We start from the raw sequence: 26,372 nt of genomic DNA, 5'->3' as shown, positions 1-26,372 counted from the left end.
GTCTTATGGTATTTTTAGATAATCAGAAAAAAGGGGTTAAAATGTGAGTTTGGTTATGGTATTGAGGAATGCTAGCCTGCAGCTGTGCAAGAGTTGCTTACTCTGTCTGGCTGCTGTGTTTGCTTAATGCTGGTATTTCTGATAGGATTTGATATGAGCACCACACTTTTACAGTGTGAAGTTTCATTCACCCATTGTAAGCATTTTAGTTGTTCCAGCAAGTTGTCCTCTTCCAAGCCAAGAGGCAGGACTGGGGCAGCAGCCAGACCTCTTGCCCAGGCTGTGGCTGCACAGGAAGCTGGACTTGACGTGACTAGAGATGTTTGTGGCTTGAGAATGAGCACCCACTTTCCTTTTCTTCTTTAGTGAGGACACTGAAACTGTATCCAACAGCAGTGAGGGACGGGCTTCACCCCATGACGTCTTGGAGACTCTCTTTGTCCGAAAAGTGGGAGCATTTGTCAACAAACCCATCAACCAGGTGATTCTTCTGCCACTGCCTAAGTGGATGTCTGTGTTCTCAGAGTAAGGGTCCCCTGCACAGTGGCCTATAGAACTGCCAGAACTGCTGCAAACTTTGTCATGTGTGTAAGTTGTCTTTGAAGAGGATAATAACCAGTGGACCTGAGCTGTGACACATTGTTTCTCAGCAACTGTGACAAAGCATTCCCCGTCATAGTTCCATAATTCTCTGCTGTGAACATATCTGATAGGAGACGGGGAAGCTAGGGCAGCATGCTTGGCCTAGCTGTGGGAAACTGTAAGAAGCCTGTGTGCTAGGGAAGGACAGGAACCCTTCTCTCCTTTCTCTCTTCAGGTGACCCTGACAAGTTTGGACATACCCTTTGCCATGTTTGCTCCCAAGAATTTGGAGCTGGAGGATGCCGATCCTATGGTGAGCCCACCAGTGACTATGAGTTTCCAGGCACAGTGGTCATCCTTCCCAGGCGGTCACAGTTCTCCACAGCACTTAAGCTAGGCCTATTCTCATTCTCTCTCTCTCTCTCTCTCTCTCTCTCTCTCTCTCACACACACACACACACACACACTTGTTACAAAGCCAAAGCTGGCCTGGAATTCTGTGTAGCCCAGGAAAATGTCCAACTTGAAATGCTCCTGCCTCAGCCTCCTGAGTGCTGGGACTATAGGCGTGCACGTCCATGCCCAGCTCAGTTTATTTCTACCATAACTGTCAGACAGCTCACATATCCTGCTCATGGAGTCTGCGCTGACTCTGCCTTATTCTGAATTAGGTGAATCCCCCGGACTCCCCAGAGATCACATCACCCCTCCATGGCAGCCTGCACTCAGATGGCTCCAGTGGGGGCAGCAGTGGCCACACACATGACGACTTTGTCATGATTGACTTTGTAAGTTGCCGTCACCACCCTTGATCTTTGCTGTTCTGGAGAGTAAACATAGAAGCACCTGTTGTCTGTGAACAAGCTTTTAAGATTTTCACCTCAGGGATGGGGTGGTGTGCAGGCCGCGTGGATACGCTAGGGAAACACTCAGAGGCTTGTGAACAGCAAGGCTTTTAATGTCATGTCTTTGCTTGAAATTCACTGTGTATGGGGTTTTCCAAAAGCCCTTTACAAAAGGAGTTTGAGGGGGGCTAAGGGTCTAAGTCATAAGCCTAACCAGGGAGGGAGTGGCGTCATGAGGACTAGAGTGTAGGCCAGACAAGCAGGGTACAAAGCCATCCTCTCCCTTAGCTGCGCCTGGAAGACTGTGCTTGGCTAACTCCTGAGAAGGACTCTGAAACATAGATCACCTCTTCGTGTTCCTTCATGGTTCAAAGATGAACTAACCTGCATTTGTGTTGTTTTTAAAGAAACCCGCTTTTTCTAAAGACGACATTCTTCCGATGGACTTGGGGACCTTTTACCGTGAATTTCAGAACCCTCCTCAGCTGAGCAGCCTCTCCATAGATATTGGAGCCCAGTCTATGGCAGAAGACTTGGTATGAAAACCCCTTCCCTCCCAGGGCTCCCCCTCTAGCTGCCTGTCCTCATCTGAGTGCCACTCGTATGCCATAGGCCTAGAACTTTCCTCCTGTTACTTCGTCCTGCCCCTTTGCCTTCTATCTTTCCTTAAAAAGGAAAAAAGTAGTTTTAGCTGGTTATCACCTTTTGGTCACACTTGACATATGCATTGTCCCGGCAGTTGTCCTGAATTCCCTTGAGCTCAGTTTTGTTTGAGATGACAAGGTCTCACTGTGTGAGGTAGGACTGTGCCCGCGGAGAATGCTGAAGCCCCAGGAAATGTAGCTTTTGGTTGGCTGTAGCAGAAATCTATGCCCAGCAATAACAGTGTAGAAAGAACATGAACTTAGTGGGTTTTGTTGTTGTTTGTTTTTGTCACTAAATTTACATAAAGCCCTGGCTGTGTATGTATGGAAACTCACTATGTAAACCAGGCGGGCCTCAAACTTAGTGATTGCCCTGCCTCTGCTCGGACTCTAGGCCTGTCCCCACACCTGGCCCTTAAATGGGGCTGTCTAAGAACCAAACTAACACATATACTGTCTGTTTGTCTGTGTGTCTGTGTAGCTGGGAACAAACCCTAGGCCTTGCCTATGTGAGCAAGTGCTCTACTACTGAACTGTAGTGCACCCTTCCCACCCCATCCTGCAAAACATAGCTAAAGCTAACTTCTTTAACGTGAGTCGTGTAAAATAGGGCTTCATACCATCCCACTTCACAGAAGGAAACACCTCTGATTGAGTGACTTACCCGTAGCAACAGCCAGAAAGTTTTGATCCTGAAGTGGGGAGTTCCTGAGCGCAGCCCTCTGGTAACTGGCTTGTAGTCAGAAGAAACAAGGTCCAAGGGCTCCGCTTGTCATCCCTTAGCCAGTGCTAGCTGAGGCTTGCCTTCCACCTCAGGCTTGCCTCAGTTACTAGGATATCTAAGCCACCCACGCTTCCTATCTTCCTTTATGCTTAACCCCGGTGTGGGATGTCGCCCTGCAGTTAAAGTCTGCTGGTGTAGTTTCGTTTGCTTAGCCCTGATAGAGGCAGCCTCTAGGGAGAACCAGCTCTTCTGTAAGCATCCACTGCAGGACAGGCTGGCACAAGTGGTTGTCAGCCACCCAGCCAATCTAAAGATAGCCAGACCTCATACAGACCTGTGTCAGGCTTGAAAGTTTGGTGGCTGCCTTGTCCCTATTTTCTCAGGTTTTTTTGACATCTACAAAGTGCAGGGGTTAGCCCTGTTTAAAACTTCTGGGTTGGAGCAGGGTGTGGATGTGCACGCCTTTAATCCTAGCACTCCAGAGGCAGAGGCAGGTGGACTTCTGTGAGTTCAAGGCCAGCCTGGTCTACAGAGCCAGTCCAGGACAGCTGGGACTACACAGAGAAACCCTGTCTCGAGTAAAAAAAAAAAAAAAAAAAAAAACTACAAAACTTCGTGGGTTCACTGAGCTCTAAAGATGCAGTCACAGGTTGTGTGTGTGTGTGTCACACCTTTGATCCCAGTACTTGGGAAGCAGAGGCAGGAGGATCTCTGAGTTTGAGGCCAGCCTGGTTTAAAGAATGATTTCCAAGACAGCCAGGGCTGCACAGAGAAACCCTGTCTCAAAACAGCAACAACGAAAACATTCAGTTTGGCCTGGTGGTGGCAGCGCACACCTTTAATCCTAGCCCTTGGGAGGCAGAAGCAGGTGGATCGCTGGTCTACAAAGTGAGTCCAGGATAGCCAGGGCTACACAGAGAAACAAAACAGAAACAAACAAACAAAAATTCAGCTTGATTCTAGTGGCTAATATATATATTATCATACAAAAACTATTTCATTTATTTTCCCGTTGTCAGCCATGGTTTTGGCTTTGTTTACCTGTCTCCTCAGTTGCAGTTATTTGGATTCATTCAGCCACTGTGCAGCCCTGTGGCACATGCCACCCCAAACTCTGTGGACCTGTCCCCTCTCTCACCCCCGTGTCTATGCAGCTGCCCTGTCTTTCAGGCAGCTTGGCACTGGTCAGTCTTTGTCTTGCCTTGCCTCTGATGACTGACTGGCTGCCTCCCCTCTGCTTGCTACAGGACTCCTTACCAGAGAAGCTGGCTGTGCATGAGAAGAACGTCAGAGAATTTGATGCCTTTGTCGAAACCTTGCAGTAAAAGTGTCCCAAGTGTCCGCAGCACCCCCTTTCTGTGGACCCAACCTGCTCTTCAGCTGCTCCTAACCTTCACGCTGTTTTCTGGCCAGGTGGAAAGGAGGGTGGTTCTCTATGGAACCTGGAGGTCCTGCTCTTGGACCTGGAGACTCATGGCAGCAGTCGGGCTCAGTGCCAGACTTGGGGAGGACTCTGGCTGTGGAGAGATGGAAGCTGGCTGTAGCAGAGCCTCAGCAGGGACTGTCCTCATCTGCTTCACAAAGAGTGTCATCTGTTCCTTCTGCTGCCAGCCTCCTGCCTGGGTCCATCCTTCAGCCTGGCCCTGCCTGCTTGTCCTTACCATCAACCACCTGACATTCCAGCTGGTGGCTGGGACACTAGGCAAGGCAGAAAGGAAGGAGACCAAGCTGGGTGAAGGAAGGCTCTGTCATCAGTAGTTCCCGGACCACCCCACTCCCTTCCCTCTTTCTTTACTCACTCCCTTTCTCCCACCTTTTCTCTCCTCTCCATCTCCCACCCTCCATCCCATGCCCTCTTGGGCCTGTGCTTTTGACAATATGACAGACCCACCTGCCTAAAATAACAGGTGTTCTGAAGCTAGCCTCCATCTCCCAAAGGCTGTGGCAGCCTGTTTCTAGGATTCGTTATTGAATCACAGAAAGGTTCTTTCCTCCTCATCTTCCCTCAGTTGCTGCTGCTTGGACATAGGACATGGTAAATATTTATTACTTCCAGAGAAATCAGATATTTTATAGAAGAAAATGTTTGGGGTTAGCAGTTTCACGAGGGAAGGAAGAGAGTCTCTGGGATGGAGGCCTCCTGTGAAGATTCCTCCAAACCTGTGCTGCTGCTCTAAGGATCTCCCAGTTGCATCAAAGGAGAGATCAGGAATAGGGCTGGAAGGACAAAGTAGCCCCCTCAGGCTGCGTGTATGGAACTGCACTGACATTGGGCTTCCCCTTGCACGCTGTGTGCTCCTGCTGAGCATGCTCTCTTGACACAGCATCTGCAAAGTGAAGGCTCTGTTCTGTTGGCCCAGGAAACCTCCGGTATGTTCAATGCGATGACTTAGAGTTGTGTCATACATGATTCCCAAAGGAGCACTGTGTGCCCTGCTGTTCTGGTCCCTGAGCCTGGAGCAGGATGGGAAAGCTGTTCCTCCCTCCCTCTAATTGCAGAGTCTCTACGTGGCCCTGGGTTTACGAGCTGGATTGGTTCCCTTTTGAGAAACCAAAGCTGAGCTTATGGTTGACTTAAACCTTCAGGTATTGTTGCTTGAGTAAGTCAAGTGCCTCTGCCAGCCTGCCCTGTTCCTCTGGTCCCTGGATCCTCACTGGCAGCAGCTGTTACTCGTTGGAGCAGGTGGCTCTCAACTGCTTGTTAGTAATCTGCATGTAACACTGGAGCCTTTCCCCTGTGCATGCTTTTGCTGCCACAGAGAAACGTGCCCAGCAGTGGTGGCCAGATGGCACTGCAGCCTTTGGATCAGGGGCATAATCATGGCACATTCATGAACCAGGTTTGCCTCCCAGAGCCAGCACCGAGTCGGGGCTGAGGCAATGGATTCTTAGCAGGGCTTAGCCAGTGGCCTCTACAGTAGCCTTTGTGTCCCAGACCCTATTAGGGAAGAGGAGGGACACTGAACAGAGCATCCTTCAGGGTGGCCTGTGCCCTTCAGCCCTGCACAATGGAAGAGATGGGCTCTAGACCAATTCCTGCAGCCAGGCTCAGGCTGGGACCAGGTGGCTGTGAGGCCCCTCCTCCAGTGCTTTGTTGGGAAATGAGACTACACTTGGAACTATAATCAAGGAATTTCCAATAAAAGTTTTCTGTACTTTACAGCTTCCTGTTCTGAATGTTGTCTGGACTAGTCTGCCATCCCCACCCCTGCAACACCAGGCTACCATCAGGCTTCATGAGCAGGGAGGGGTGGAGCTTGAGTTTCAGAAGGTCCTGAGTTTCTCAGGGCTGCCTAACAGTGTTGGCTCCCTAGAGCTTTGTATTGTTCCCCAAGACAGGACCATCTGCTTGAGTATTTAGTGATGCCATATACATGAAGAACCCATATAAAATTTCCCTTAAGGATGGGCCGTTACCAGCTTCCTATCCCCCCTTACATAGCATATACTCACCACCCTACCTGCAGGACACAGAATACCAAGAGGGAAAGACAGGCCCCACAGGATACAAGGAATGGTGGCTGATAGAGTGAACAGGGTTGTGGCTGAGCAGATGAGGGCAGGGGCAGGGTCTAAGTTTGTTCTGCTACTCTGCCTGACAGACTGGCAAGGGCGGTGGACTCAAGTGATGAACAGCAGGAGAGCCTAGCAATGATTAGACCTGATACACACACTCGCCCCAGCTATGGCTACAGTCTCGGGTAAAAGCAGTCACTACCTAGTGCACATTGCGGAGTCAATGTATAGCTAGTTCTAGGTTCAGAAGCAAACTAGGTGGTTGTGTAGGTTTGTTCCCCTGAGGCCCAGAATCAAGTCAGTCCCAGGGACTAGAAGGGAACCACAAGGAAATTCTCAGCCTAAGAGAATGGGGTCAGCCCATTTTGCCAGTAAAAGCCTGGATGCCCTTGTAAATTACATCAGACCATAGCACATGAGCACACAGCCGTCCAGCCCTGGGTCAGAAGTGCTACCATCTGTAGTGAGCCACTTTGACTGGAGACTCCAAAGACACTGCTCAGCTGCTCCATGCCCAGCAACATGGCTCATTCTTAAAACACCCTGTACCTGAGGGACCTGCTGTTCCTAAGGTTTTGTTTAGCTGGCACTTAAGTGACTGCAGAGGCCCTGCCTGGAGTCTAACCCAGGTAAACAGCTCATTCTTGCTGCAGCTCTGCTGTCTCCCTGGGTCACTGACTCAAGGTTCCAGTGTCACCCAGCCTACAACTAACAAGAAATTAAACCACTAGAGACTTGTGTCTTGAAGCACAGTTGTGCAATGGAACTGCTTCCCTGAAGCTCAGGGCCAGTATTTGTAACCAACCTTAACACTTCTGGGACCAGTGACTGGCTGGTCTGCCCCTGTCCTGAGCAGGCCTACCGTGGGCCACCACCACCTCCTGATGACAACAGGCAGACTTCTGGAACCTGCCTTGACAACTGTGACAGTGAAATTCTGTCTTCCATTCTGTCTTCTGTCTTGCAAGTTGTCAAAAAATCACCTAAAAGTCAAGTGTGATGGTTCAAGTTTATAATCACAGCATTCAAAAGAGTCACAACAGGGGGGCTGGAGAGATGGCTCAGCAGTTTAAAAGAGCACTGTCTGCTCTTCAGAGGACCTCAATTCCAGAAACCACATGGTGGCTCACAACCATCTATACTGAGATCTGGTGCCCTCTTCTGGCGTGCAGGTGTACATGTAGGCAGAGCAGTGTATACATATTAAATAAATCTTAACAAAAAGAAAAAATCACAACAGAAATTAACCTGGACTATAGAGTAAAACCATATCTCAAAAAACAACCCACATAAGATTTATCATCTTGAGTGTGGTGCCACACACCTTTGATTTCAGCACTTGGAGATAAAGAGGCAGGCAGATCTCTAAGCTCTGGGCTCATTTAAAAAAAATTTTTTTTTCCCCCCGCTTTGGGGGATGAGACCTACATTCTTGCACTTGAGGTGTTCTGCACAGCTACATCCCCAGCCTGAAAGTAACCTTTTCAATCTTTAAAACGAAGCAAGGGCGTGGTGGCACAGAAGCAGGCAGATCTCTGAGTTCAAGGTCAGCCTGGTCTACAAGAGTTCCAGGACAGCCAGGACTACACAGAGAAAACCTGTTTTGAAAAACCATAAACAGGGGCCGGGTGTGGTGGCTCACACCTTTAATCCCAGTACTAGGGAGGTAGAGGCAGGCCGATCTCTGAGTTCAAGGCCAGCCTGGTCTACAGAGCAAGTTCTGGGACAGCTAGAGCTGTTATACAGAGAAACCCTGTCTCGAAAAACCAAAACAACAACAACAAAAACCAACCAACCAAACAAAACTCTAAATTTTAAAAATCCAAACCCTAATATGGCAAAAGCCACCCCCGAGTCCACCACAATCTACTCTAGCTCTCTCCTTTGTAAGTTCCCTTCAATCAGCTGGGAGAGGAGGTGCTGGTCCTGAAACAGCACAGGTGAGCAGTTGGATACACGAAAATATGGGTGATGGTGACTTGGTACTTCCCTGCCTAGATGATCAGAAAGTCAAGTCGGCCTCTGACCCTGCTTTCCCTGGGAAGGGAACAAATAGTATAGAGGAGGGCTGTTTTCCAGGCATAGCGTGGCAATTAGCTTTTCTGAAATATACATATTTATGGATGTATGTCTGTGGATGTGTCTGCATTGCCCACAGAGGCTAGAACAGGACGTTGGAGTCCCTGGAACTGGAATTAAGGTTGTGAGCTGTTGTGTGGGTGCTGGAAACTGAACCCAGATCCTCTGAAAGAAAACCAAGTGTTCTCAACTGCTGAGCCATCTCTCTAGCTCCTTGTCCTTACTATTTAATCAGAGCATGGTTAAACAGAATTTAAACTTGCTGCATGCAGGAAACCTTCAAGATAAGAGGCTTGGGCTGGAGGAAGAGAGCTCCATGGGTAAACTGTTTGCTGTGCAAGTCTGACAGCCTGAACCAACAGAAAGGGCGCAAGGAAAAAACTGGCGCGCGCGCGCGCGCGCGCACACACATATACACATACACACACACACACACACACGGAGGCTTTTTGAAACAGGAGGGAGCAGGTAGGGTGGTTCGACTTCACTGAGAACCTACAGCTGCCCACTGTCCACTGTGTCTAACCCTGCCCCAGCTGCACGGCATCTTGGAGGGCGCGAGACAAATACGAAGGAGGTGGAAGACAGACTGAGGAGGGACCCCATCTATGCGTTTCCCCACCACCACAGTGCGTCCTCTATGGTATGGCTGCTTGCAGTCTCCACACTCGTGTAAGAAAGCAGTGGATCTAGATGAAATCATTTCTTTTTTTTTGGACTTTCACTGGTGCTCTATCTGGAGTACAGGCTGACTTACATTCTCCCAAGAAAATGCAGACGGACAGCTGATGGCTGGGGAGGGGACGTCCTGAGGCCCTCTTTCTCAATCACAGCACATTTCCCACCTGGTTCTAAACGTCAGGGCCTTACTTCCTAAAAAGCCAGATGGGCATTTTTCCATTTACATTTTAATTGAAATACAAAATGTGCAAACAGTGAAATACATGATTGGTGTCAAGGAAATCACGGTAAATGTGAACACTGGATTCACAGTAAGAGCGCCCCCAGCTACAGACTGACAGGGCAGGGGCAGGGGCAGGGCAGAAGAAAGACAAGAGAGGGCCCAACTGCTCCTCAGTAAGTGGAGTGAGGAAGAGCAGCCCACACTGGGCCAGGCCAGGGGCTGACAGCAGCAGCATGTGAGGTACAGAGGCCCTGACACAGAATTGGTCAGGCCCAGCCTCATCTGCAAGATGTTCAGTGCAGATCCCTCAGTACCTAGTACCATCTCTGGAGCTGTCATGCCTGGCCACATCTGTAGGGCAGGGTCACTGCAGGTATTTCCCTGTCACTAGGGAACACACTTCAGGAGGGTCACAAGCCTTCGTTAGGAGTCGACTGAAAGCTACCAGGCACCACTGGACTCAGATTATGAAGGACAACAAGGCCTATGGCCGCCATACTCCCCTAAGGGAGTTGCTAGAACCTCCCCGGCTGGGGTGATCTATTAGTAAAACCTCTGCCCCTCTTAGGGGCTTCTGAGCTCCTGGCCCTCCAGGAGCCACCAGGCAGGGGGTGAGAGCCACCTTGGTTCCTGAGGCACTGGAATTTCTGGCCAGAACAGGGAACAGAGTGACTGCACTCCACAAAGACTCATCATAGCCATTGGCTAAAGAAGGGAAAGAAGGCATGGAGGCCTGGGACTGCGGTCGCTGATCCTACTGGACACTGGGAGTGGACAAGACTATTTCAACAGATGCTCAGATTCGGCGTCTTATTATCCAAGATGCCAAGTGTGGCAGAAATGGGGAAATGGGACACTCTCGGGGCAGTACCACTTGGGAAGGAAGAGACTTAGGAGGCAGAAGTGACAAGCTGGTCTTGTCATCCCTATTAGTAGGGAGAGCAGGCACAGGGAACTTGCTCTTGGGCCAACACTTACTTCCTAGCAATCCAAAGGAGAGGACCAGCCCCAGCTACCAGCACAGCCGGTAGTAATTTAGTCTTCTACAGTTGCCAGGGAAATCAGCAGGGGAAAGGAAAGGGTTTACTGGGGCTCTATCCTAGAAGAGCCAAGCCCAGTTCAGGAAAGCCCAGCACCCAGAGAGGCAGTGAGAGGTGTAAGGCAGAGAAAATGTCCCAGTAACAGAGGCCTCCAGGGCCGTGATGTGAGCTGGACAGAGGGAGAGGAGGGGCTGCCCAGTTAATGGGTTCCAACTTTCATTCCTGGGCTTCAGGGCCCCTTCCTAGCAGAAGCCCCGGATTCCAATAAGGTTATGGCAGGATGACAAGTCCAGCTGGGGCTGCCAGAGAAGGGGCTGGAGGTGGGGGCTGAGCTCAGACCCCCTGGGCATCTGTGCTGGGGAACAATTCCCCTTGATGATCCAAGAGGAATTTAGTGAAGGTGTTGATGGGGTTAATGGCCTTGAGTGTGATGGCAGCATCTTTGGCCCACAGCAGGTTAGGACCGAAGACTACAGCTAGGTTGGTGTTGGTCATCTTGTTCTGGTCACAGTGGGCAGATACCTGTGAAAGGAAATGGGGGTTACAGCAGGAGCAACCACAGCCAGAGCATGCACTCAGTGATAGCGCCTCCTCGCCCTCATCAGGTGAGCAGTGGAGGCCAAGGCAAGTCTCACCTGCACCAGGAAGGCAGTCAGGAAACGAAGCACCTGATAGTTTTCCTCTGGCAGAGTTCGGAGAACCTGCTGTGTCATCTCCACTCTCTGGTTTTCATCAATATCTGTGAGGAGTGGAGGCCCCGGTTACAGGGCTAGCCCTGAAAACTCTGATATAAGGCTACTGGGAAACCCCTACTGAGCTTCCTGGGAGCTGTTTCTGCGCACACAGACATACACACACACGGACATACACAAACACACACCAAGAGCTCAGTTCCGGAGGATTTGCATGGCTGGAGAGAAAAGAGAACTCACTTAGGAAGCCCACAACGTGGGGGTAGAGGTCAAAGGTTAGCAAGGGTTCAGGAAGCTCCCGAAGGAAGGTCTTGAGGATGACTGCTGGCAGGTGCAGGTCATTGTACTGGTCAAAGTCCACCGGCAGCCCTTCATGGGAGGGAGAAAAGATGGAGACAGCATTAGGCCAAGCCAGCGGCCAATAGCCCCCATGGCCTGCCTTTGTCCTTGTCCACTGCACAAGCTGCCCTTTCCCAGGATTCCCCCTATTACATCTCCTCTTCTCTTCTGTAACAGGGGATATAGGCTCAGACCACCCGGAGAGCATGAGGGCACTGGCACACATGACAATTACTCCTTGCCAGACAGAAGGAGGGCCTATGTACCAAAGGTCATGGGAACTTCTGGCAAGAAATGAATCTGGGACCTTGCTTACAGCTCCTCACAGTCACAACATACCCCACCTTCACACACACACACAGACACACAGACACACACACACAGACACACACACACACACAGACACACACACACACAGACACACACACACACACACACAGACACACAGACACACACACACACACACACACACACACACACATCAATGTGTGCACAGTCTGGACCAACTCTAGGATCTGGTCCACTCACCCATGTTGTATTTCTGCTGCACTTCCCGTACAACCTGGGTGTTGGCCGACCTCCGAAAGATGCCTTCAGTGGTGAGAGCTGGGAAACAAGGGGGCCTAGTGAGTCTCCGAGCTCTGGGTGATGGATCACATCTCTGCCCCATTAGTCTTGGAATTCCAAGAAAGGTCATTGAGAGTGCACTTTTCTATGCCCTGCCTAGGTTCTCAAGGGCAGTTGAGGGACAGGGTGGCTTGGAAGGTCAGGGGCCTTGGGCTGTATGGCACTCACCGTGAGCCTGCAAGTAGGCAACTGTCTCCCTGAGCACAACAGGAATGGGCTCCTGGGCTGGGTACTTCTCTTGGAGGCTGTGGGAGCAAAGGCGCAAGCTGGACTTGCCATGCTCCTCTGGCCCCCAGCAGCCCCAGACCTGCCTGCCTTAGCATACTCACTGCTGCAATGAGACCCCAAACTGCTGATTTGGCAGGGGCGGGCGTGGCGGCATGGGCTTGGGAGCCGTTGCAGGGCTCTTCTGTGTGGATTTGAGGAAGTCGTCATACCTATGGCAGAGATACAACAAGGGTCAGGCCCTCTATCTGGCTCTGTAGTCTCACAGCCAAGTTTATCAAGCCTTTACTGTGTGATTTTACATAGACTGTTTTGTCCTCTGAACATCCCCATGTAGTGTAACACAGTGGAAAACAAATACTTTAAAGAGATTCAGTCAATAGCTTATGAGTGAAATGGGGTTTGATCTGACGCTGGATTTTGACACTCTTTCTTCAGTTTCCCTGGGTTCTCCAGGTTACTCTGCCTCCCAAACGACACCCCCCACATACTGAGCCTGGATATCCACGGGCACACCCAGCCTACGGGCAGCCAGCTGTCTCACTTGAGCACTTGGCGAGGGATCCCCAACTGCTCCAGCTTCACATGCTCACTCAGCTCACTCAGGTAATTCACGTAGAAGATCTTCCGTCCAAACTTGAAACTGGAGGCGAAGGGAAGCGTCTGGGTCAGGCAGGGCCCCATGGCAAGCCCTGGCTCTCCCTGCAGATAGGCATCACCCCACACTGGCCACCCTGTGTGAGGGGGGCATGAGCCACCGGGCCCACCTGTAGCCCGCTCACCTGATGAGGGGCTTGAAGAGGATGAGCAGGGTTTTGATGAACATGGTTGGGTGCACGATGTACAACGCCTTGATGTTCTTCTTGTACCTGCCAAGTGGGAAACTTGCAAATGATGGCGTAAGGGCCAAGGCTGTTGGGGGCCCTGCCCCCAATGACAGGAAATAAGCTCCTGACCAAGAGAAGAACCAGTCAGGCCCAGAGCCAGCCACCCTAGGCTCTGGAGGCCACCCCTGTATCCCAACCCACTTGCGGTCAAACTCCCGGTAGGCATCCCGTAGCCAGCTGAGGGAGGGCTTGTTGTCACTGGTCAGGCCATGGTGCAGGTACAGAAGTGTGTAGTCACTCTCCACATACTGGTCCAGTGTGTGTTTCAAGTACCTTCAAAAAAAAAGCAAGGCCTGGGGCTGCGGCTCAGTGGAAGAGTAATTAATTACCTAGCATGTGTGAGAGCCACAGGCTAAACACCCAGCACCATACACACATAAAAAGCCCTGTTCAAGGTGTGCCTGGTGGCACACACCTTTAATCCTGGCACTCTGGAGGCAGAGGCAGGTGGTTGGCTGTGGGTTCGAGGCCAGCCTGGTCTACAAAAATAAGTCCAGGACTGCCAAAGCTACATAGACCCTGTCTAGAAAAAAACAAAACCAAACAACTAAATAAAGCCCTGTTCAGACCTGTCCTCTGCACAACAGGTGTGGGCCCTGTTACCATAGAAACCAGAACTTGTGTCCCGGCTTCCTTCTCCATAGACCGATCCTGCTGTCATTTGGCTATGTAACCCATAGCCATTTTCCTGGAAGGAGGTGGAGGGTAGAGGCTGGGTCTAGTGGAGGGGTAAGTATGCTAACAGCTCTCATTTTGAGCAGCAGCAATCAGGAGACCTGAGCTCCAAGCTCGGCTGTGCATCTGCAGTTAAAAGGGTTTGACATAGTCTTCACAGGATCTCCTGGAGTCAGTTACAAGGACAGTTACTGCTATTGGTAAAAAGCTTTTAGTGTCTGCCAACTACTTCCAATACGTTACCTCATTCTTCCCTCATAACTGACGCTAAAGTTAACCCCATCTTACTAAAGAGGGCGATCAGCAGGGGTCAAGTGCTTAGCCAAGGCTTCAGCTTGTGGTGAGGCCTAGTGGTGAAGTGTCCAACTCCAAAACGGCATTCTAGACCTTGGACCAGCCATGCCCTTTTTATGTGATCTGTGGTAGAGTTTGTAAAACACTGTGTCTGTGAAGACATCAGGAAGGCCAGAAGGTCAACTGTTCCAGTCCCTAGGCTCATAATGGACCACAAAGCCATACTCCTCAGGTTCCTTATGCTCTCACACACACACACACAAACACACACACACACACACACACACACACACACACACACACACACACACACACGTTGAACACACTGGAAAGTTTGGAAGTAATGAATACTAGGGAGAGGGAGGGGAGGCCCAGTTGGACCTCTTAGAAGAGGGACAATTAGTTTCTTGGCTCTAGTAGGGGCGCCACTCCAGGACGCCACTCCAGGTTGGGCAGGCCAAATCCTAGGCACATCCAAGAGGAGTAAATGTCTGAGGGAGTGCCCTGTCACTTGACTAAGTGCCGAGATGAATGACCTGACCTATGGACAGCAACCTACTGATTAGGCCCCGGGGTGCAGAGCTGAACCAGCCCAGGGAGGCAGGGCATAGGTTAGTGCTAAGTTATCACAGATTCCCATCAGTATTAACCAGAGACTAATTTAGCCTTTATCCACACTTCCACACCGAGCACTTTCTAGTTTACAAAGGGCTGTCACATAAAAAAGATAGCATTTTGCAATTAGGAAAATAGCAAAGATGACAGTGAAATAGACACCCTCATTCATGGATGCAAGCAACGACCTTTGGAGTGCAATAAAGTGATGCCTATCAGAAGCTGGGCAGCGCTCATACTCCTTGACCATGTGAAAGTATGTTCAGAAATATTTCCTAAGAAAACAAAGAGGAGCAGAAACATTCTTGTAGCAAACTGTTCATTCCAGAGTTTTATTATGGAAAAAAACCAACAACTGAGCAGCCAGCAATTTATCCAGTATCAAGAGACTAGCTGAAGAAATCATGGGATGTCTATAAATAGACTATCTCACAGGATGCTTCTAGAGACAGGATTAATCTGTGAAGTCAGGCGTCAGAACAGTGGTCATCCCTGAGGCAGACACTGGAAGAGCAAACTGGAGGGGAGGGGAGCACTGATAGGTGTGGAGTTTCTGTTTTGTTTGTATTTAGGTTTCTTTCTTTCTTTCTTTCTTTCTTTCTTTCTTTCTTTCTTTCTTTCTTTCTTTCTTTTCTTTCCCTTTCTTTCCTGAGACAGGGTCTCTCTGTCCTGGACTCACTTTGTAGACCAGGCTGGCCTCAAACTCACAGTGGTCCACCTGTCTCTGCCTCCCGAGTACTGGGATTAAAGGTGTGCGCCACCACGCCCGGCTTGTATTTAGGTTTCTTGAAACAAGGTCCCACTCTGTAGCCCAGGCCAGCCTGGAACTCAAAACCCTCCTTCATAAGCTTCCCAAGTGCTGGGACTGAAGACATGCATCCTCAAGTTCACAGAAACTGGTGCAGTGTTGTATGTATGTAGTCCCAGACACTTAAGAGGCTGAGGCAAAAAGGTCACGTAAGCCCAGATGCTTATGGTCAGCCAGGCAACAAAATGAGGGCTGTCTTTAATGAAAAATAGTACAAATTTGCTTACTTTTCTACTTGCATATTATATGTAAATAACATGCTTTGTGTAGGGTGTTTTTTGGAGGGGAGGGTAGAAGGAAAGACAGGATTTCACTGTATAACAGTCTGGCCTGGAACTCAAAGAGATCCACCTGCTTCTGCTTCCCAAATGCTGGGATTAAAGGCATGCGCCATTATGCTCTGCTAAGTAACATGGGGGTTTTTGGTTGCTTTTGCTTTTGTTTTGTTTTTGGTTCTTTGAGACAGGGTTTCTCTGTGTAGCCTTGGCTGTCCTGGACTCACTTTGTAGACCAGGCTGGCCTCAAACTCACAGAGATCCACCTGCCTCTGCCTCCTGAGTGCTGGGATTACAAGTGTGTGCCACTGTGCCTGGGTTTGTTTGTTTGTTGTTGTTTTGTTTTGTTTTGTTTTGTTTTTTCTTTTTGAAGACAGGGTTTCTCAGTCTTAGTGTAGCCCTGGCTGTCCTGGAATTCATTCTGTAGACCAGGCTGGCCTCAAGCTCAGAGATCCACTTGCCTCTGCTTCCCCAGTGCTGTGATTAAAGGCATGTGCCACCACACCTAGCTAAATAATATATTTCCCCCCTGTGGCTTTCTGGTAGGTTTTATTATTTCATTTTTTTAATTAAATCTTTTCTTTTCCAAGGCAGGGTCTCTCTGTGTTAGCCTTGGCTGTCTTGGAGCTCCCTTTGTAGACCAGGCTGGTCTCGAACTCACAGCAATCCATCTGTCTCTACCTCCTGAGTGCTGGGATTAAAGGCATGCACCACTATGCCCAGCCATCTTTTTTTATTTTTTTACATACACATTTACATATATATTTATATTATTACACACGAAAACCACTAAACAATCAGGAATTATATAAATGTTACATTCATAGTGTTTTGGCTATTTGTATTTGGCAGCCTTGAAGAAAACATCTTTCCTATCTTGGTGTAATTAACATGTTTTTAAGGCCATCTTTGAAGAATGTTTTATACCCAGAAGATGAGAGAATTATACAAGACATAAAGCTGAACACAGAGAAAAAACCCAAAACAAAGTGAATATAGTCAAATACAGTGGTTTTCCTTCTGCATGGCAGGTCTGTGTGACTTTGTAATTTTATAGTTGTTGGTTTTCCTGAATAACTACTTACATATTTTTAACTTCTCAAAATTGTAATACTCTAAAAACATATATGATGGAATTTCACTATTACAACAACTCTGTGAGGAAGACACAATTATCATTTACACAGAACCCAGAGAGACTTCCCTCCAAGCACATAACTAGTTAAAAGAAAAAGCCCAGGTGTAACTGATCTTCAGATTCCAAGCTTTGAGCAGAAAAGCCAAGTCTGATGAAGTCTGACTGAACACAGGACAGATAGAAGGCAGGCAGTGGAAACCAAGTCTGGTCTCAGCAGGAGCTATGACAGGCAGAATGTATGGGGGGAAGGGAGAGGGCTGGGGTGTGGGGTGTGTATGTGTGAGTGGTATGTGTAATGTATGTATGTGCGGTGTGTGTGTGTGTGTGTGTGTGTCTGTTTGTCTGCCATAAGTGTGTGTGCAGTGTGTGTATATGTGTGTGGTGTGTGTGTGCCTGTTTGTCTGCCATGACTGTGTGTGTGGTGTGTGTGTGTCTGTCTGTCTGTCTGCCTATCTGCCACCTGTAAGTCAGAACGTAGCTCTCAGCTACTTCTCCAGCAAAGCACCATGACTGCCTGCCTATGGCCGTACTCCCCACCGTAATGACGACAGACTAGGCCTCTGAAACTAAAAGCAAGCCCCTAACTAAATGTTTTCTTTTATAGGAGTTGCCTTGCCTTGGTGTCCCTTCACAGCACTAAGATAAGCAGCCTCTGGACTTGTGCTAGGAGAGATTTCTAACATACACATTTGGTAAGCGGAAGCCCCCACAGGTACAGAAACCACTGACACCAAACTTGGCATTAAAAAGATAATGTTAATTATGATTATAGATGGAAATGATTAAGAATCCCCATTGCATCAGAAATACCACAGCTACCCATATTTGGACACGATTTACTTTTTTTTGTACTATTTTTTAAATTAATTTATTCTTGTTACATCTCAATGGTTATCCCATCCCTTGTATCCTCCCATTCTTCCCTCCCTCCCATTTTCCCCCTACTCCCCTCCCCTATGACTGTGCCTGAAGGGGACTTCCTCCCCCTGTATATGCTCATAGGGCATCAAGTCTCTTCTTGGTAGGATTTACTTTTCAGGAGTACTTTCTGGTGCATGACCTCACTCCTTCAGGAGAGAGAGCACATGCTTCATCATCTTCTTTGAAGGATGAGAAAATAAGGCTCAGAGACACTTCCACGGTCACAGTCTCTAGGACTAGAAGTTAGGTCTGGCTCCTTGTGTAGTGCTTGTCTCCATATAAAAAACAGCTGGCTTATGGGATGAGAGGTGACAGAAAGGAAGGTGACCTGGTGTCCAGAGTGAAGAGGAGAAGAAGGAAAATGGTTCCAGGCTACTACGGATCTAGAGAGGTCCCACTGTGACCCACTCCCCAGGTACTCACCCCAAGAGCTTGCTATGGTCCAGCTGGTGGCTAGGGGGCATTCGACAGGCACTAAAAACAATGATCTTCCGCCCATACTTATCATCACCTACAAGTGGAGAAAGATGGAGTACGATAGGTGAAAGATGAACCAGAGTGGTGGTGAGGCCTCTGCCAGTGAGTGCAGGGGCTTGAGCAACCATGTCCATTACTCAAGGCCATGGTGGGTACGGCTGCTTTCATGACAGTCAATGGGGACACCCCACCCCCATTTTAACCTTGCTCTTTTTTCCCAAGATATTTTTATTGATTGTTTGTGAATTTTATATCATGAACCCCAAGCACACTCACTTCCTGGTCTTCCCAGGTTTTCCCTCTTGACATTTGTTTTTGTTTTTTCAAACAGGGTTTCTCTGTGTAATAGCCTTGGCTGTCCAGGGCTTGCTTTGTAGACCAGGCTGGCCTTGAACTCACAGAAATCCACCTGCCTCTGCCTCCCAAGGGTTGAGATTAAAGTTGTGCACCACCACGCCCAGCAGGACTTCGACATGTTAACCTTGCTTTCTCTTTTCTTTTTTCTCTTTCTTTTTTTCCTCGAGACAGGGTTTCTCTGTGTAATAGCCTTGGCTGCCCTAGAACTCTGTAGACCAGGCTAACCTTGCTTTTTAACACAGTCATGGTGACACACACTTTGAAACCCCTATTTTGGAGGTAGAGTCAGAAGGATCAGGAGTTCAAGGCTACTTAATAGGTTCAAGGCCAGCCTAGGCTACATGAGATCTAGTCTCAAAAAAAAAAAGAAAGAGAGAAGGAAGGAAGAAAACAGTAATAATAAAATCACTTTGCTCATAGAGTGGTGAGCACCTTTAATCCTAGCCCTCAGGAGGCAGAGGCAGGAAAACTGTAAGTTTGAGGCCAGCTTGGTCTACAGAGCAAGTTCCAAGATAGCAAGGGCTACATAGTGAGACCTCGTCTTAATAACTAAGTAAAATCATGTTGAAAAAGTAATGCCTGTGGAGACAACATATGTTCATCAGTAGATAAATACAGACCTGCAACTCAGCTGGTAGATGCCTGCTTAGCTTAGCCTGTACAAGGCCTTGGGCTTGACCCCTGGTGCCAAATAAACCAGTGGTCATAGTTACATCTGTAATCCCAGCTCTCAGAGATGGACACAGGAAGATCAGAAGCTCAAAGCTAGCCTTAGCTACACTTAGGTAAATATGAGGCTAGCCTGAAGAACAAGATACTTCTGTCTGGGGTGGGGGGTAATATACATATATATTCCTGCATAGGATACTTTGAGGAATCACTTTTCTCCTTCCTCCACGGGGCTCCTGGGATCAAACTCGGGTCCTCAGGCTTGGTAGCAAGTGCCTTAGCCCACTGAGCCATCATGCCAGCCTGTCAGAACACTTTTAGTATCCCTACACAAATCAAGCCCTGCACCTCTAGCAGTGTCCCCTTCTCCCCTCTGCCCAGCACCTGGAGGCCTACTCATTGCTTCCTGACTGTTGGAGCAGTGGTTCCCAGCCTTCCTAATGCTGCCACCCTTGAATGTTGTGCTGACCCCCACCCAGAAAATGCTACTTCGTAACTGTAGTGTTGCTGCTGCTATGAATGGTGCTGTAAATATCCAATATGCAGGACATCTGATATGTGACCTTGTATGGGCCGAGACGCACAGGTTGAGAACCACTGTCATAGACTCACAGAAAGCATGCACTAGCTGCCCTTTTGTGACAGGCTGCTCTCACTTAGCATATTTTCAAGATTCACATATTTTGTGCCATAGATCAGTACTTTTAAATTTTTCTTTTTTAATTTTTTTGGTTTTTTTCGAAACAGGGTTTCTCTGTGTCGCCTTGGCTGTCCTGGATGCACTTTGTAGACCAGGCTGGCCTTGACCACACAGAGATCCTCCTGCCTCTGCCTCCCGAGAGCTGGGATTAAAGGTGTGTGCTACCACGCCTAGCTGCTGCTGATCCCATCGTGGGAGCCTGAGGCAGGAAGGTGGCAAAGTCAAGACCAACCTGGGCTACAATAGCAAGATTTTGTCTCCCAAAAAAAGGCCCTCACTTTCACCAAAAATATATCCAAGGTCTACACTTTCTTGTCAACCAGAGAAGCACTGAGTACTGAGCAGCAAGGACCTGCAAAACCTCCTGAGGCTGCAGAGGAAAGTGGCCTGGCTGCTGGAGAGTGGGTCAGCCACCCTGGTGACAGCAATCCTGCCCATAAACACTTTCTGACTTCACTACTTGGGTGGCTGAGCACACTTGACTCTGACTGAGCTCTGGACATTTCTAAAAATCTTATCTTTTCCATTAAAGGTATTTTGAAGACATGTAGCTCATAGGTGTTTTCTCTCAGAGGTATTTGTCCCAAACACTCACTGTGATGGTCTGGCCTCTGGCTCTCACAAAGCCAGAAAGCTCTTAAGACACATGCTGTTGCCCAAAATGAAATCCTCCTGCAGGTTAAGCTTAGGGTCCTCAATGGCTCGGTAGTAAAGGTGACACATTTCAGGACAGCCAGCTTCCTCCTCACCCTCCTGACTTGGGATAAAAGCCTGGCAGTTTAAAACTGAAGCCTTTGGGGCTGGAGAGATGGCTCAGTGCTCAACAGCACTGTCTGCTCTTCCAGAGGTCCTGGGTTCCATTCCCAGCGCCCACATGATGGCTCACAACCATCTACACTGGGATCTGATGCCTCTTCCCATCTGCAGGTGTAGCTAGAGCAATGTATACATAAAAAAAATAGATCTTTAAAAAAACAAATTACTGGACGTGGTGTCGCATGCCTTCAATCCCAGTGCTCGGGAGGCAGAGGCAGGTGGATCTCTGTGAGTTCCAGGCCAGCCTGGTCTACAAAGCAAGTCCAGGATAGCCAAGGCTACACAGAGAGACCCTGTTTCAAACAAAACAAAACAAAAACAAAAACAAAAAACCTGAAGGCCCTGTAGGCTTTCATCTCCCATCACTGGGAGACCTGTGGATGGACTGGCTCCACAAGTTCAAGACCTGCTCAGGACCTGTTACCTAACAGCTGTGGGCCAAGCAACCATCCCATCTGCCTCAAACTGACCAAACCCAGATTAGGGGAGGAAAACTCTTCAGAGACTTAAGAACCCCACGTCTGGAGAAGAGACTGGAAGTTTCAGCTTTCCAGTGCCCCCTCTGCTGCAGAGGGTCTGTTCCTCGCTGTGTCTGCTGCACATGTTTCCTCACCCCCAACAAACATGTTTGGCCACTGCCTGCAGCGTTCGAGATTTCTCCACAGCCACCTGTTGTGCTCAAGATTCCTCCTGCCTTCTAATTCAATTCTTTAGCTGGCAGAGGAAGCAAATCCGATGGAGGTCTTAGACTGTATTCCTAGCCCCCTAGGTGGGGGAAGGACAATCAAGTATTCAAAGCCCAGATTGGCTACAGCAAGTTCAAGGCTAGGCTAGGCTTCATGACATCCTATCTTTAAAAAAAAAAAATCCTTACAATGGCACACAGGACTCTAAGCCTTGGCCTCACCCCTCGGGCTGCACCAAGCACACCGATCACAGACGCTCTGGAAGCCTAGCCCGATGGGATGTTTGTTGCTTTTATCAGCCAGACCTTTCTCCAAACAGTTCTGTTCCAAACTGGCCACTATGGACCTGGGAGACTCAACACGCATACAACTGCCTCCACCTTCCCCCACCCCACACAGGTGAGCTGCTCTTCCCATGGCTCCCGGCAGTAATGGCTTTCCATCTCTGCCACTGGTTTTTAGTTTCCTGTGTAACTCATGCTCCATTTCCCACTGGCTCATGAGCAGCCTGAAGACACAGACTCTGCTTCCTGACTTTGACTTGCTTATGTCAGCCCGCTCCTGTCAGGCACTCACTAAGTGCTGGTGTTTGTGTGATGTGTGGTGGCATGCACCTATGGTTCCAGCTGCTTAGAAGGCTGCGGTGGGAGAGTCAAGGCCAGGCTGAGTAACACAGTAAGATCCCATCTCAGGTAGTGAGTGTTGGTAGCCTTCACAAAGACGCAGGTCACAAGGCATGCGGTTTCATTTCTGAATGAAATTTGATGGTTACGTGTGTTAGGCAGTGAGATTCCCAGAGCTGGAGAAGGAATTTTTCCTGACAGAACCCTTAGCGTACAGCTGCATCAGCAATAGGTTTTTGCTTGTTTGGTTGGTTGGTTTGGGGTTTTTTGTTTTTTGAGACAGGGTTTCTCTGTGTGTTATCTTGGCTGTCCTGGCCCTGCTTTGTAGACCAGGCTGGCCTCGAACTCACAGTGATCCTCCTGCCTCTGCTTCTGCCTCCCTAGTGCTGGGATTACAGTGCTTGTTTGTTTTGTTTTTGAGATTTGGCTTTCAGGCCAGGTGGTGATGGCACATATCTTTAATTCCAGCATTTGGGAGGCAGAGGCAGGTGGAGCTCTGGGAGTTTGACACCAGCCTGGTCTATAGAGCAAGTTCCAGGGCAGCTAGGGATACACAGAGAAAAAAAGAAAAAAAGAAAGAAAGAAAGAAAGAAAAGCCAAGCGTGGTGGCGCACACCTTGAATCCCAGCACTCGGGAGGCAGAAGCAGGCAGATCAAGGAGTTCAAGGCCAGCCTGGTCTACAAAGTGAGTCCAGGACAGCCAGGACTACACAGAGAACCCTTGTCTTGAAAAAACAAAACAAAACAAAAGGTGAGGGAAGGGAACAAGGCACGGTCAATAAGGAACTCAGGCTGGCCTAAAACTGTAGCCCACCCCCCCACCTCCTCTGCCTACTGAGTAGCAGGATTCGGTATGTGTTGGAGGTATGTGCCCACCCCACCTGGAAGGAGGCAGGTCTGCTTTGAAGGCCTGGGTGCCAGCAGCCCTCTGGACTCTGACTGCTAGGCTTTCTCTGGGCCAGCTGCTGGTGGCTCGGAGCCCAGTTCCCGTCCTGCCCTCACTGACTTCCCATTGGCTCATTCAGGGAAAGGAAAGGCACTAAAGAGGGGCAGAGACACAGACTGGCAGCCTGGCCACACAATCTGAAGTCAGAAATCCTGGGACTCCTGCCATGAGCCTACAAAGAAGGGGAGCATCACCTGCCTCTGTCCATCTAAGCAGGAGGAATGGCTGGAATGCAGGTGGAGGCTGAAGTGGGAGGGCTGGGCACGCTGTAGCCACTCTCTGCAGCTCCTACCCCAGGGATAAGGTATCCCTCACTGGCTGGAAGAGTTGAGGACTGAGCCAAGGTAGAGGGTCTGGGAGCGCTGGAATGTAAGTGTCCACGAGAGCTTACGGCAGCGGTCCAGGAGCATGCTGTTCTCCAGGAGCATGTGGCCTCTCAGCTGGCCACAGACTTGGGGGTAGAAACCCTCCAGCCATGCCTTTGTGAGTAACCCTAATAAACTCACTGGCTCATCAAAAAAAGAGAAAGGAAACTATGTTCTACAATCTATTATAAAGACACGTGCATTTTCTCTAGAGAAAATAATTTACATCCTGGTGTCCCTAGAGGGGTCAAAGAGGCTTATGAGTAGTTTTAAGACCTATTAGACTATTTCACTGGACTGTAGGGCTATTTTTTTGTTGTTTTGTTTTATTCTTCTCAACACTGAGGCTGGAACCCAAGAGCCTTGCATATAATAGCTGAAAGCTCTACGACTGAGATATTCCCCAGTGTTAGGATGTAAGCTTCTAGGGAGTGGAGTGTGTGTGTGTGTGTGTGTGTGTGTGTGTGTGTGTGTGTGTATGCATGTGCTCTTCACAGAGTCCTCCCTGCGGACTGGGAGGCTGATCTAGTAACACACACTGAAAAGAGCCAGGACAGCAAGAACTCAAAGGATAAAAATCAGGAGCTAGGGGGCTAACATGGGATGAGGGCCAACAGCACTAGGGTCCAGGTCCCATCCTCTGACTTCCTGGAAGTGGGAGTTCCATCACTAAGTCCACAAGCAAGGAGGGAGGCTGCTACACAAAGCACAGGGGAACTCTCTTACCTTATCCCAGAAGGGACCTTAAGAGAGAGGCGGAGCTGGGAGCTGTGGTATCTCTAGGGTGTGGGGGGGGAAGGGGGGAAGGGCCAGACGAGGAGGGTTGTAGTAAGAAAAACCTGAGTGCCAGGCCTCAGCATTCCCCAGATACCAATCAGGGGCTCTCTCAGGACGGCATGGGTGTTAGCAACAGACAGCTCCTCTAGCAGGCTTTCTGGGTATTGCTGACCACAACCTGCAGGACAAGCCAAGGACATCTAAGGTAGGGCTAGTACTGAGAATGCCCATAGTACGCTAAGAGAGCTTGGACATTTGTTAAATTTCCTTTTTTTGTTTGTTTTTTCGAGACAAGGTCTCTGTATTAGCCTTGGCTGTCCTGGACTCACTTTGTAGACCAGGACAGCCTTGAACTCACAGCGATCCGCCTGCCTCTGCCTCTCCAGTGCTAGGATTAAAGGCGTGCGCCACCACGCCCAGCTTAAATTTCTTTTTTCTTTCTTTAAAAAGATTTATATAGTGTTCTGCCTGCATGTATACCTGCACACCAGAAGAGGGCACCAGATCTCATTACAGATGGTTGTGAGCCACCATGTGGTCACTGGGAATTGAACTCAGGACCTCTGGAAGAGCAGAGAGTGCTCTTATCTGCTGAGCCATCTCTCCAGCCCATTAAATTTCTTAATCGTTAGGAATTTTGCCAGCCAGTTGACATTATGTTGGAAGCCTGAAACCAGCTGTTGTAGAATCTGAAAATGTTATGGTCTCTGCCTCCTTTCTGGAGAGTCCACAGTTACCAGAACAGAACTGAAAGACCCGACTGGAACCAAGTCAAACTTGACTGTGGTCCATGATGGCCACCTACTCTTTCATTCACATGGGATCTTTCTTGGAATTCTACAGCCAGAGACATCACCACTGGCTGTTCACACAAGCCTCACCAGCAGGGCGGGTACACAGATTACTGCCACCAAGGGTCCCCACAGCAGTGTGCTGGCCAGGCCTTGTCTGTACTGGAAGCTTCCTGGGTTCTAGGTGTCTGGCCACACTGCCTCCACCTCATCATGTCTCTCATAAACTCTACTAGTTCCGGCATCCAAAGCCACCACAAGCTCCCAAATCCCTAGAATGGGACTGCAATTAAGCTGGTCCCACCAGCCTCCACCAAGAGCGCTCTCTGATTCATATACCCAGAGGCCACAGCCAGGAGAGGCCAAGCACAGACCGCTAGAGCTGACACCTACCTGGCTGGGCCCCTTCAGGCTCACCACATTCTGGAAAAACAAAAAAAATTGCTGCAAGGTGATGGCTTGCTGCAAGACAAAGGGACAGATGTAGGAGGAACATCCTCCACCTGCTGTCCTGTAAATGACCTGAGTCAAAAGGCTGTCTATTGGGGTAGATATTAGACACCCCAACACCTCACTCAGGCTCTGCAGTGGTGAGAGGGAGCATTCAAGGGGCCCAACCCAGACCAAGGTAATCATCAGAAACACAGGCACGAAGGAAATGCCTTAGACATCATGGCTTCTTCTAGCCCTGACATCAAGAAACAGCTCTCTGAGACTCACTACCTGCTTCATGTCTCCTCCAGGGCTTGCCTTATGAGTAAGAGGCAGAAACCCAAACTGCCTTGAGGCAGTAACTTTTCTCAATGGGACAGAACATCCTCTACAAACTGCTGTTTCAGGGAGCCTGGTGGCTCTGCCCACTCCCACGCCCCTGGAAGAGCTGACATTATAGCCAAGTGTGGTGGCACACGCCTTTAATCCCAGCACTCGGGAGGCAGAGGCAGGTGGATTGCTGTGAGTTCAAGGCCAGCCTGATCTACAAAGTGAGTCCAGGACAGCCATAGACACAGTCCAGGACAAGGCTACACAGAGAAACCCTGTCTCGAGGGTGGGGGTGGGGTGGGGGGAAGAGTTGACATCATCCCCGGCAGCACTGACTGATGAGGGGAAAGTAAACATCAGGCCACAGGAAGGGAAGAGAGGATGTGAAGAACGGGGAAGGCCACTTATTCAGGGCCAACTATGTTCTGGCTCCTGGCATGTTCTGACCTGCAGGCCACACTGCAGTCCTCTCAACAACAATGGCAAGGACGGAGTTTAGAGAGGAGAGCTGGAGAGCACACTCAGCTTTCTAACTCAAAACTATTAGGCCCCGATGCCTCGCACATTATGGCT

At 49.3% G+C, this 26,372-nt stretch overlaps 2 protein-coding genes across 10 annotated transcripts in view; one reads left to right on the top strand and one right to left on the bottom strand.

Moving 5' to 3' along the window:
• Positions 1-4,164, top strand: part of Atg13 (autophagy related 13) — a 37,131-nt gene extending 32,967 nt beyond the window's left edge. For 7 of the 9 annotated variants that reach the window (XM_051144119.1, XM_051144118.1, XM_051144121.1 and 4 more), the window contains 5 exons: positions 367-481; positions 818-895; positions 1,254-1,370; positions 1,835-1,963; positions 4,043-4,158. In XM_051144119.1, coding sequence (XP_051000076.1) covers positions 367-481; positions 818-895; positions 1,254-1,370; positions 1,835-1,963; positions 4,043-4,120 — 517 coding nt within the window. In that variant the 3' untranslated portion in view covers positions 4,121-4,158. Of the gene's footprint in view, positions 1-366; positions 482-817; positions 896-1,253; positions 1,371-1,834; positions 1,964-4,042 lie in introns of all 9 variants that reach the window. The other 2 variants (XM_051144115.1, XM_051144123.1) reach the window with 2 other exon arrangements.
• A 5,730-nt stretch (positions 4,165-9,894) lies between these two features.
• LOC127187886 (rho GTPase-activating protein 1) lies at positions 9,895-18,476 on the bottom strand. The gene is made up of 10 exons (XM_051144125.1): positions 18,254-18,476; positions 13,246-13,377; positions 13,000-13,086; positions 12,762-12,860; positions 12,322-12,429; positions 12,161-12,237; positions 11,894-11,971; positions 11,267-11,395; positions 10,970-11,073; positions 9,895-10,856 (listed from the first exon to the last, which is right to left on the bottom strand). The coding sequence occupies exons 1-10, from the start codon at positions 18,439-18,441 to the stop codon at positions 10,668-10,670; spliced, it is 1,191 nt and encodes a 396-aa protein (XP_051000082.1). The 5' UTR covers positions 18,442-18,476; the 3' UTR covers positions 9,895-10,667.
• Positions 18,477-26,372: the final 7,896 nt, after the last annotated feature.

The sequence above is a fragment of the Acomys russatus genome, chromosome 4, assembly GCF_903995435.1.
Source record: "Acomys russatus chromosome 4, mAcoRus1.1, whole genome shotgun sequence".
NCBI classification, from domain to species: Eukaryota; Metazoa; Chordata; class Mammalia; order Rodentia; family Muridae; genus Acomys; species Acomys russatus.
The sequence above is the reverse complement of the archived record's forward strand: the minus strand, read 5'-3'. Positions and strand labels throughout refer to the sequence as shown.

Coding starts and splice junctions, on each gene's coding strand:
- LOC127187886 (XM_051144125.1), bottom strand. CDS start 18,441: ATGGACATGGTTGCTCAAGCCCCTGCACTCACTGGCAGAGGCCTCACC. Junction 12,430..12,761: donor ATCCCTCGCCAAGTGCTCAA/GTGAGACAGCTG, acceptor TCTCTGCCATAG/GTATGACGACTTCCTCAAAT. Junction 11,074..11,266: donor CCACGTTGTGGGCTTCCTAA/GTGAGTTCTCTT, acceptor CACTCCTCACAG/ATATTGATGAAAACCAGAGA.